The sequence below is a fragment of the Sprattus sprattus genome (assembly GCF_963457725.1).
Source record: "Sprattus sprattus genome assembly, chromosome: 21".
Taxonomy (NCBI): domain Eukaryota; kingdom Metazoa; phylum Chordata; class Actinopteri; order Clupeiformes; family Clupeidae; genus Sprattus; species Sprattus sprattus.
Window position 1 is genome coordinate 10,132,215 of NC_137919.1, and position 12,500 is coordinate 10,144,714.

At 42.1% G+C, this 12,500-nt stretch overlaps 1 protein-coding gene across 1 annotated transcript in view; it reads left to right on the forward strand.

The window, feature by feature from the left end:
* Positions 1-12,500, forward strand: part of nrxn2b (neurexin 2b) — a gene marked incomplete at its 3' end in the record, with an annotated part of 685,387 nt that overhangs the window by 281,008 nt on the left and 391,879 nt on the right. The window contains exon 6 of the mRNA XM_080859771.1: positions 316-339. Coding sequence (XP_080715897.1) covers positions 316-339 — 24 coding nt within the window. The remainder of the gene's footprint in view (positions 1-315; positions 340-12,500) is intronic.

Genomic DNA, 12,500 nt, shown 5'->3' on the forward strand with positions numbered 1-12,500 from the left:
ACTGACGTACTAACCAATTTAACAGTACTACTATTTTTTATTATTTGGTTCAAAACCCTTTTTTGAGGGAATATACTTTTGAAATTGCTTTCTTTATTTCTTTATTTGGATGATTGGTACCACACAAGAAGAAGAAGTCTAGAGAGAGTATTTGTTTTTTCCCATTTGCAAACCTTTGATAGATTCCAATGGATGAGGTTATCATATAGTTTTCTTTTTCGGAGGAAGTGTCCTGTAAATATTGATTCCTCCGCTTGTCATGGTTTTTTTTTTGTTTATTTATTTTGTTCTCCCCCTCCCCTGTCTTTCCTGAAGCACGCAGGCATTGGACACGCTATGGTAAACAAACTGCATTATATGGTAGATATCATTCTAATTGTCTTATACTTTGGTTTGCCCTGGGTTTTCCGTCACCTCTTTCAAATCTGTTTGCCTATACTGATTCAAACTCTCATCGGTTCCAAGGTAGCAAGAAAAAAAACCTATTATTTTTTTTTTCACCACACTGTCCCTTCCTTTAGTTGAGTTTCAATCATCCAGTTTCCCCCACTCCCAAGAAAAAGGTCAATCTGGTTTGACATAATTAAAGAGGTCTGGTTTAGTAAATTAGAGTTTCCTTAATTTTTGTAAATTTGGACATTATTTTTTTTATTATTCCTTTTCAATTTTGTTTGTTTTTTGTTTTCCCCCAGTTGTTTTGAGGGTTTTGTTTCATTTGTTTACAAATCCTCATTATCCGTATGAAGAAATAAAGAATTATTATTGAACAATTAACCTAATTAACTTCAGTGTTTTTGACCCCTTCCTGTATTTATTTTATTTCTTAATAATCTTAGAAGTGAACGCACACTGCAGACTTCCTATCAGTAGAAACATGCTTTACCTACCACGGCCACTCCTGCAACAGGTAGTAAGAACGTCACAGTGATGTCCTTTAGTGTTGGTCTCTTTGTTTGGTACCACTTTACAATAAAGCTCCATTATAAATGGTTTATAAATGGTTTGCAAATAGGTTATTAATTAGGTTGTAAACCCTTTGTAAGTCATTAATTAGCCCTTATAAATGAGTTACAAACACAGTTTTCATACATCGATGCGGGCTCATTACTAGAGATGAGAGTGTTCCCATAAATGGCCTGTGGACAGATGTGGATTGCCACTTAACAGGGGACACTTGTGTAGATGGAGCCTACTCTAAGCGTGTTGTCAGGAAAGTCTGTTGTTCAGCTTAAGCCCAAGCTCCCTGAGATGTGAAGATGGTTGAGAGTGTAAGATTGCCCCCCTGGCCAGTCCAAAGCCCAGAGCAGTCATCACCAGCAGTATTTCTGCTCAAAGGTTTAATGTGCGTTTGTGTGTATGGGAGGGGGGAAGAGGGGGGTAGCACTAAAATCACTTTCTGCTTGCTGGAGTAGCTGTGATTTATGAGTGAAGTAGACGGTTCAGCCATAGCAGGAACTACTGCTAGTGCTTGAATGATTGGCGTTGAGATTGGGGAAGGTTCTGGCAACATGTTCCACAGGAAGAGGAGATGCACACAGGAATTAGTTCACGTAACGAAGTATACTGTATTAGGAAGAGGAGATGCACAGAGGAAGTAGTTTACATTACTAAGTATACTGTATTAGGAAGAGGAGATGCACACAGGAAGTAGTTCACGTAACGATGTAACTATGTTTTATCTAAAGCAACTTAGCAAAGTAAGGTTAAGATGTACGTTTTCAGTATGTATGGTCTTTGGAAAACAAACCCATGACCTATGTTTATGTTCCCACTCTTACACAGAGTGCCGTGTGTTCCTTTAAGCTTCTTACTGCCTGTCACTGGACTAGCGCCACCTCATCCAATAGAAACTCTTTTAGAGCATAGTTTCTGGGAAGTCTGACCTGTGTGGGATCCGCTGTATCCATTATCACTAACACTAACTCTCAACCTCTGGGTATACTGGCCCCAACTCCCCTGCATGCTTTAGATAACCTTACATTTATGTTAAATTATTAGTTTATTTACTTTTATTTATTGTTTATACTAGATCAATAACATTTTTGAGTATATATGTATATGTATATGTTTACCATACATATGCATACATATATGAATTGTTCTAATACACGTATAGCCACTTAACTCCTGAGTGCCTATAACAGGATTTTCTTTTTCTTTTATTTTTAATTTTATCTACAATAACATACTAAAACAAACTAAAAAAATGACCTCACACCCTACCTTGCCAAATGAAAAGAAGAAAAGAAGGGGAAAAAAAGAGAGGAAGGAACTCTAAAGTCTTTAGCGAAACTACGGTGAGACCCAGTCCTGTTGACAGACATAGATAGCTTTTCTAGCTCTGCTTAATGCTAACTCTGACGTAGCGCTAATCAGTCAGAGCTGACTAGTCACTAGTAGTAATAACACAAGAGGAAGTAAAGGAGTTTATTAGTAAAATAGTTTAACGTATTGTTGTACTGTTATTTCAGTCTTATTATGAAGTTTATGTATAAGTCTGAGACAGTGTGTCTGGGCCTCCCATTCCCTACAGACATGTAGAGTCCTTCTGTTCTCTTAGATTTCCCTTTTATTGACACCCCTCCTAACCCCCCCAACCCCCCCCCCCCCCCCCCCCATCTCCTTTCCGTTGGTTTTGGTTTCCCTTTCATTCTGTCTGTGGTGATCTCATTGAATGGTCACCCCCCCTCCCCCTCTGCTGTGGCATTGCTTTCATTGGCATGGCGTCAAGCCTGCACCCCCCCCCCCCCCCCCCCTCCCCTCATCCACCCCCCACCCCTGCATCCACGAGGGTTGCTGCCATGTTTCTGTTTCTCTTTGTGTCAGTTTTGTCCAGACGCACGCACCTTTGGACGTGTGTTCATCATTCCTTCTGTTTATTCTCTGTGTGTGTGTGTGTGTTTGTCGCCATCACCTTAACCTTGTAACCATTTGTGTGTGTGTGTGTGTGTGTGTGTTTATCTCCCCATCAGTGAGTTGCTGTGGTTTTTGCTTGTTTATGTTAATGACCCTCTCCATGGCTTCTCCCCACCCTATGGGTGCATTCGTGTGATTTTCGTTTTGTGTTTGTGGTGTTGTCTTGTCTGCTGGAGCTCTCCCATTAACTCCACCCCTCTCCATTGACCCATCTAATTGGTGTTCGCATGGCTTGTCTTACCCAATCAGCTTGAATGGATCATTTTGTTTCTTCTTAACCAAAACAGATATCCCTTATTGATGAATCATTTTCAATCAATTCAATCTGGTTTTCAATCCAAATTTTCCGAAGGACAAATGTCCTCCTGTTTCACTACTCTACTAAATTTACTAAAGAAAGTCTGTTACTAATACAGTTGTATGAATCAAACCTTTGTTGTAACTGTACTAACAACCATTTTTGTGTCTGACTCTCCTTACTTACTAAAGTACTAACCGATTTCGTTCACCCCCCAACCCAACTAAACTCTAACCCCCCCTTTCCATAGCCAGTACATTACCCCCCCCCCCCCCTTTTAATCTGGCCAAAGACCCCCCCTCCCTCCCTAACCCCTCCTAGATATCCTCACTCCCGACATCACGCCTGTGAGCTATAACACAGACTAACCCGATGATCTGCTACGCTAGTTCCACTGGGTGTGTGGAGTGGCTTGCAGGCCCTCTGACCACACGTAGCTGGGATGCCCTCTTGACTGACTGTAGGTGGCCTTGTCACTCTTCTGATCTGCGTCACGAGGCAGGATTCACAGGATCTTTGTTTTTTTTTGTCCGTCCTTACAGGGGAGTCAGTCAGCCGCCAGCCACCTCGTCATGGGTTCCAGCCAGTAATGATAATAATGTGTGTGCAATGATGTCACTGTGTAGGGAGGGGTTGCACTGTTTCTGTGCTTGATGTGTGCCACTGTTTTTGACTATTAGTTTGTTTATTTATTTATTAACATCTTATGTTGTGTTAATGCTAATGCTTGTTTTTTTGGCGCATTAGCAGAGATTCTCAGGTGAGCTCTTCAGGTAAATGTTGAGAAGGTGTTTATTCAGGTCTCAGGTGAGCTCTTCAGGTAAATGTTGAGAAGGTGTTTATTCAGGTCTCAGGTGAGCTCTTCAGGTAAATGTTGAGAAGGTGTTTATTCAGGTCTCAGGTGAGCTCTTCAGGTAAATGTTGAGAAGGTGTTTATTCAGGTCTCAGGTTAGCTCTTCAGGTAAATGTTGAGAAGGTGTTTATTCAGGTCTCAGGTGAGCTCTTCAGGTAAATGTTGAGAAGGTGTTTATTCAGGTCTCAGGTGAGCTCTTCAGGTAAATGTTGAGAAGGTGTTTATTCAGGTCTCAGGTGAGCTCTTCAGGTAAATGTTGAGAGGGTGTTTATTCAGGTCTCAGGTGAGCTCTTCAGGTAAATGTTGAGAAGGTGTTTATTCAGGTCTCAGGTGAGCTCTTCAGGTAAATGTTGAGAAGGTGTTTATTCAGGTCTCAGGTGAGCTCTTCAGGTAAATGTTGAGAAGGTGTTTATTCAGGTCTCAGGTGAGCTCTTCAGGTAAGTGTTGGGAAGGTGTTTATGTAGGTCCTCTGCAGCTGCGCTCTTGTTCCTGGTGCTTTGGGGCAGAAAGGTCGCCCCCTACAGGCTGAGGGACTCCAAAGGCTTGGATCTCATAAGCAGGTGAGTACATGTCCATCATGGTCAGGTAATGATGATGACAATGACGACCCGAAAGAACACAGGGTGTTCATTTAAAATACAGTCAGTTGGATGAAAAGCAGTATTTCAAACAATGTTTCATGGTCTGCCTAACCGATAGTGGTTTGGGCTTTAAATGGTAACACAACACCCAGGAGACTTGTTTAACAACCACGTGGTGTTTTGAATTACACTCATATTGCAAAAGTGGCTTTATCCTTTCATGGTGTTTAGTTAATGCGATGTCAGTTTCTGATGGCGTTGTGTGTGTTGTAAGGAGGTTTTACAGAGACTTCAGAATCACAGAGAATGATCATGGGGTGTCCTCTCTTTTAGCTTACTGTTTGAGGATATTTAAAAGACCAGTAACCCAATCTCCCTGTGGGACAGGACTTAAGGAGGGGATTTGTAAAGGACTAGTAACCCACTCTCCCTTTGGGACAAGACTTTAGGAGGGGATTTGTAAAGGACTAGTAACCCACTCTTCCTTTGGGACAGGACTTTAGGAGGGGATTTGTAAAGGACTACTAACCCACTCTCCCTTTGGGACAAGACTTTAGGAGGGGATTTGTAAATGGTAGAAGCGTCTTAAGCTGCTGCATGTCTTTTTGAAACGTGTCTGAGAGTTCATCAGAAGTAGTATTTTTTTGTCCACAAACAGCCTGTCGTGCGTCGGCTTGTTGTTGTTGTTTCTCCCAATGAAATTGAGGTTATGCAACAGGGGTCAATTATGAAGCAGTTACTCTATGATTGGCTGGCCATAAATAAGCCTTACTGTGTGCTGCGCTGTCCTGTGCTGTCCTGTCCTGTGCTGTCCTGTGCTGTGCTGTGCTGTGCTGGGCTGTGCTGTGCTGTGCTGTGCTGTGCTGTGCTGTGCTGTGCTGTGCTGTGCTGTGCTGTGCTGCGCTGTTCTGCGCTGTTCTCTGCTGCGCTGTGCTGTTTCTGCCAAGTGTTCCCTGACAGTATTTTATGCAGCCTTTGAACAGTGAGTTTGTCTTGGACAGTATGTGGAAGAATGAGCTGTCAGACACTTTTAATGTGTATAGAAGGGAGCCTGAAACTGCCTTGCACCCAATACATCAACATGAAATAATTATCTCTCCGCTGGCATGGTGATCAATTCTCCCATATTTATTAGAGAGGCCTTGTGACAACAAGATGGAAAATGCAAAAAAAAATTGCTGCGTCGTCCGTCTGAGGATATTAAATGGACGCTCCGCCAAGACGTCTAGGCATATCAGCAGCTCTCTCTCTCTCTCTCTCTCTATATATATATATATATATATTTATAGTCTTCAGTCATGCTGAACACAACATTAAGGGTACCTTATCAGTATGTGCAGTGCTTATCAGCACATTTCTATTAAATCACACTGTCTCTGTTATTATCAAAATATTTCATTTGGGTGAAATCAGTACTAAAATAATATAGGGCCATTAGCACAGCGTGGATATAGTAATGGAATAATAATAGCACGCTAAAGTTGAAGAATGGACAGGAGGCCGAGTCGGTTTCAGTTGGCTTGTATTACAGCATGGAGACCCCTCTCGCTGTTGGTTCAAGAACGGTCTAACCTGATGCAGTATGCTATCAGGTTTTATACAAAGAGAAGGGGGGGTGGGATACATTTGAGAGGGTCACCTATGGGGGGATGGGGATGCCAGGACACAAGGCCTCTAGCAGGAAGAGGGGGGGGGAGGGTCACATGTCATTTGCATTGGATCTCAGTGAGAGACAGACGTAGTATACGTTCAGAGTGAGTTGTAGATACAGAGAAGTACATCTTTACCTATAATAATAACAATAATTCCAGTTCCATCAGTCCCCCAATTGAGCATATATATGCTCACACAATAATAACCAGGCAACAGCCAATCAGGGCAGGACACATCGAAATATGTTACAGATAGGGATGATACAATTTAACAGTGGAATATATATTTTGCAGTTCCATCAGTAGTTATCTTGTGAACACACAGAGCCCACATGCAGAGTCCTTCTGCCATGTTTTCTGGGTGGGTAGTCTCTATCATGGCAAGACGTGCTGAATCAGGTGCTGAAACACCAAGCACGTGGATGGCCAGTTGATGAGTTCAGGTTTCCTTTGTGGTCACAGGGTTGTCAAGAGTCCTTTTGTTTAGGCTGAGTGTGTATCTCTGAGGAGAGCTGAACAGTCCATGGCCATCTCAGGGTCCTGAGATTCTTGGCTGCGGGTACTTATCAAGTCTCACATGAGAAGCCAACAAAAGCATGAGGTGTTTGGAGAACATTAAAGCATTTGCATTTGACTGTGATATGGGGGAGGGATAGGGGTGTTTGGTAACAGGAAATGAAATGACTACTTCATGAGTGAAGGCACAGGCATGGTAAACCATGAGAAACCACAACAGTATGAGGGATTTTAGAGCCATTCAAACATTTGCATTTGACTGTGATATGGGGGAGGGGGAGGGGTGCTTGGTAAAAGGATTCTGCAAGATTACTTAAGGGGTCAAGGCACATGGCTTGGAGTAAATAAAAATAAAGGTTGAAACAAACAAAGACAAATAGCACACGACTTTGACAAAATAAAATAAAAAGGAATACAGGTGGAACAAACAAAGAAAACATAAAATAGTGTCAGCAGATAAGTCACAACAAGCCTTCAAATCCCCTATATGATAGCTTGGAAGCTATCAACTTTGAAAAGTAAATACAAGTTAAAGCAAGGCATTGTCAGACTTAAATCATACCAGACAATAAACAAAACAGTCAAAAGTCATATACCAGACAATAAACAAAGCAGTCAAAAGTCATATGAACAAAACAGTCAAAAGTGGTCAAAAGTATGTCACACTAAAATCTCACTCAGTCAGAGAGTGGCATTGAAGTCATTCATCCATCGGCTGGCCAGCCCACACACACACACACACACACACACGTACACACACGCGCGCTTGCGCAGTTGTTCACTCAGAACACGCGTTGTCTGACTCGCGTGGAAACACAGACAAGAGAGCGCTTGCGCAGTTGTTCGCTCGGAACACGCGTTGTCTGACTCGTGGGGAAACAAAGACAAGAGAAGTTAATAATCTGGTTACAACATGTAGGCAACACAGAACACAGAGAGTTAGCAGAAGTCTGCCTCCTCAACATTCACTGGCTTTGTGTGACTACCAGGCAGATCACTTGAACAGCGAGCTCATTTGATTTTACTTAAAAGGGGCATTCCAACATATTGTGGGCCCAGCTAATGTGTCTATACATTTACGTATGTTTTTCCGTAAAGGCATCTTATTTCCATGTATCTTAAACATATACACCCAGGATGAAGGCTTTGTTAAAAGTCTTCACTCCTCTCCTTCTAACTGACTAAGTTAGATCAATTTAGACAATAGGATAGATGGGGCTGTTTGAATCACTACTGATAGTCAAGCCTGGCCACTTTAAGAACAAAGACAACACAGATGGACGCACACAGGTTTACACAACGAACATGAAACGCGGAACAGACAAACATATCACGCTGAAACAAACCAACCGAAACCGACTCTTCCTGGTCCTTATAATGAATAGTATAAGTCAATTAAAGCGAACGGGACTTTTTCTATGTGCAGAGGCCGGTTAAGCAGATGAGAGACCTCTTTCATATCCGTACAGTAACCAGTTTATTTAACCGAAAGCTTACAATGGTAGACTTCTCAATTTGTAAAGCGTTACAAACAGAGCCACTGCCGCTCCCAAGACACAGTTCGTCTCGCACTCGTGCCTTCCCAATAACAGCGCCGACACAGTGCTTTTAAAAATGCATAGGTCTACTAAACGCCGAATGATAAAAACGTCCGAGACTGTGTATGTAAAACACGCCTCGATCACGTTTACTAGTCCGCGCGGCACAGTGTTTAACCTAAAACACGCGCTACAGTCACGACCCTAGTACAACGTCCGGAACGATAACGTTGTTAATTTCTGGTTTAAACTGGTCGATGCCTGTGCACTTTACGCTTAGCGCTGGATATGTAAAGAGTTGAGGCTGAATTAAGTGCTATATATTTATGAGATTGCTCTGTCTCTCACCCCCACACAACCTCTGTACACAGAAAGATGCTAAAAAGCTTACCTGTCTCCGTTCAAAGTTTTTGAAGCGTCGGCTCATATTCTTTTGCTGTTTCAGATAGATGTATATCTACCGGCATCGAAGGACCATCTAATGGAATAATAATAGCACGCTAAAGTTGAAGAATGGACAGGAGGCCGAGTCGGTTTCAGTTGGCTTGTTTTACAGCATGGAGACCCCTCTCGCTGTTGGTTCAAGAACGGTCTAACCTGATGCAGTATGCTATCAGGTTTTATACAAAGAGAAGGGGGGGTGGGATACATTTGAGAGGGTCACCTATGGGGGGATGGGGATGCCAGGACACAAGGCCTCTAGCAGGAAGAGGGGGGGGGAGGGTCACATGTCATTTGCATTGGATCTCAGTGAGAGACAGACGTAGTATACGTTCAGAGTGAGTTGTAGATACAGAGAAGTACATCTTTACCTATAATAATAACAATAATTCCAGTTCCATCAATAGATACAGTATGTTAGATACATGGTGACGCACACCAGACACACACACACACACACACACACACACACACACACACACACACAAACACACAAGCATGCACAGCATGGATATTAAGATGTCAGACACATGACACACACATGAGACACTTGAGAGTCTCTCTCAAACTCTAATTCAACTCATTATTGTTCTATCGGACCTTGGTGCTACAACAGCCTTTGCCACAGTCTACTTTCTAGTTAGGGGCCATGGAACACGTTTATTTTGTCTTGGTGTTATTTCAGTCCAATAAAATACATAATTTAGTTTTTTCTGTGTTTGGTAATTTGGACAATTTCTTTGAGCAAGGGAGGCAATATATTTAGGCTGACTATTTTTATCAGTCTGATTATTCTCATTAGACATATTTATGTGAGACTAACTGGCTAAGGGGGACGTGTTTTTTACACCCATCTCTTGGCTTTTACGGCCTTTAACGCGTTTTACAAGCTGAGGTCGCTTGAATTTGGCTCTTGCTTTTCATTTTTTAATGTTTAAGAAGGTCAGTGATGGTGACTCTCTCTCATGCACACGCACACACACACGCACACGCACACGCACACGCACACGCACACGCACACGCACACGCACACGCACACGCACACACATACACGCACACACATACACGCACACACACACGTGCCATATCACAGAAGAGGTAAAATCCCCTGCTGTAAAGCTATCCACGTACGTCAGTGTAACTGTGGTGTCTCCGGCTTGCCACACGTCCACACCAGTGTGTGTCCAATTACATTCTAATCACGCAGGCCTTTCCACCGCTGCAGATTGAAGGCAGACTTAGATTTCTGAGCACACTGAAACCAGGCAATTTCCACTGTTCCCCTCTTGGTCGAGGCGCCATCATTATAACCGCGCCGCTGTACTGGACTCCTTAAGCGCCGCTGTCATTACAGGAGCATGATGGGAGAAAGCTTTTCACCGACTCACCCTCTCAAGGATAATCACAGCGCCTCTGCCAACGCAGCCGTGGCAACAACGGCCGTGCCGAGCTGCTCCAGACTCCATTTTGAGTTGACTCGGAGCCAGACGAGCTTTTAGAAGAAGCGAGTCAACTATTAAGTCAAATGAAGAAAGTCTTTCATTCGGCTGTTTCCCCTGTCTGATTCATTTTGGCATCCTCACATAACGATCATTATGTGTAGGAAACTCAACACAGCAATACATTCAATTTAATAAAGACATAAATAGATAGTTGGCATACAATAATGATAACTAATAAACTAACTTTTTAAAGGCAAGTTAAGGCTTTCTATTGCGGGCTGACCTTTCTGCCTGTCCAGCTAAACGCACATGTTCTCCTCAATCTAGGAGCAATTGCTTCACTTAAGCACCACATCCTTCGTGTTGCTACATTCGCGTGCCGGGAGTGATCTAGCTCATAGTCCACTCAGACACTCAACACATTTAGTATCATTGGCTACTCTTAACACTCTTAACACTCTCAACTAAGTATTTTTCTGTTGCACGTCATCTCATACAGACTCTAGCATGACGCTAATCCTGCAAAAATAGACCAAAAAGCCAACATTTGATAGTGAAGAGGCAATCCACCAAGCAGCACCAAACTCTGATTACGACTGAGAAGTTACTACAGATAATCCCTTTTGTGGCCGTCTTTTGCTCCCAGCTCCCCCTGCATAGCTTAATTGAAAACAAACAAACAAATAGACAAATAACTCACAACAGTAAGAGTCATGAAGACATCATGGCAGATGGTAAAGGAGAATGACAGACTAAAGATCTATTTTGTTTTTAAAATATTTTGCTGCCATAGCTGTCTGTGATGTGCATTATTTAAAGCGTTTCAAAGCACATCTTTGAAGCACTGATCGGATTCTCGGGCAGAGATTGCTGTATTTAAAATCCATCTGTTATATCTGGCCACTGATCTCAGATCATTGAGCTGCCACATCAGTGTGTCTTTTGTGCTCGTAATTAAATTACTTTCTCTCTTCTCCCTTTCCCTGGCCACACACACACACACACACACACACACACAGAGAGTTAGGCATGCAATACCCTATCACGTTACAAATCACATAATTGATTTACTTGCCAATGATAAGGACTAAAAAGTCTACTAATATACACTACTTGGGTCTGAAACTAGTTACAGAGAACAGCGCTATCTATCTATTTAGCAGTGATATAAAAGCTTTATTCCCCAAGGCCATACAGTCTGAGACTAGTATTAGATCAGATTCAGCTTTAGTGTCATTGTGCAGGGTACAGCTACAAAGCCAATTAAATCAAGTTCATTTCACCATTTAACCACAAGTGTAAAATACATTGTTTTATACAGAGTGAATGTGCAGACGTGCAGGTATACATGTATATAAGTACTATAGTGTAAGTGATGCTATATCTAACAGTAGGCAAAGTGTTATTGTTGGTGGAGAGCATCCTATGTACAGATTTACAGTACCAGTCAAAAGTTTTGACACACCTTTAAAGTTGTTCTTTACTTCTATTATTTTCTACATTGCAGATTAATACTGAAGACATTTAAACTACGAAGGAGCACATATGGAATGATGTTCTAAAGAAAAAATGTGTTATCTACCATGTAGAAAATAATAAAAGTAAAGAAAAAACGTATCAAAAAATTAGAAGGTGTGTCCAAACCTTTGACTGGTACTGTATATGTAAGAGATATCGGAAAGAATGCCAGCCATTATAGGAAAATAAATCTTGCCAGGATGAGTAGGACCCCGAGGCACAGAGAAGCTTTTTTTTTGCAGTTTTATGTTTTCCGCTAAGAAAAACTAAATTCGTCATTCAAATAGAACTTTAAAAGGTCAGATGTTGAATAGCAACGAAAAGTGAACGGACTGCTTGAGTTAGAAGAACAAAACCCGTTGCCAATGGCAGTGGTCATTCATTTTTTGTAACGGTCTGGTCAATGGTCTGGTCAATGTTCTGAGCAGCTGTATAGTAAATATGAATATATTATACATGCCGTTAAAGTGGACAAAATATGTTCAGTTGGTTGTATGTACAGTATCCACAATAGTAATGTGAGCAATTTGAGAGGTATATGCAGCATGTGCAAAACTGAGCATTGCAAATGTAAAAGTACTGAGATGTGTTGTGGGTTGTGGGTGAACAGGGAGTACAGAAGAGGGTTCAGTACCCAGCCTTGTGGCCTGCTGGTGTTCAGGGTAAGAGCGGAGGAGAAGAGGTCGTCTAACTTAACAGGGCCTAGTTTCCCGAACGCTAAAAAGGACTTGAAATCGGTCGTAAG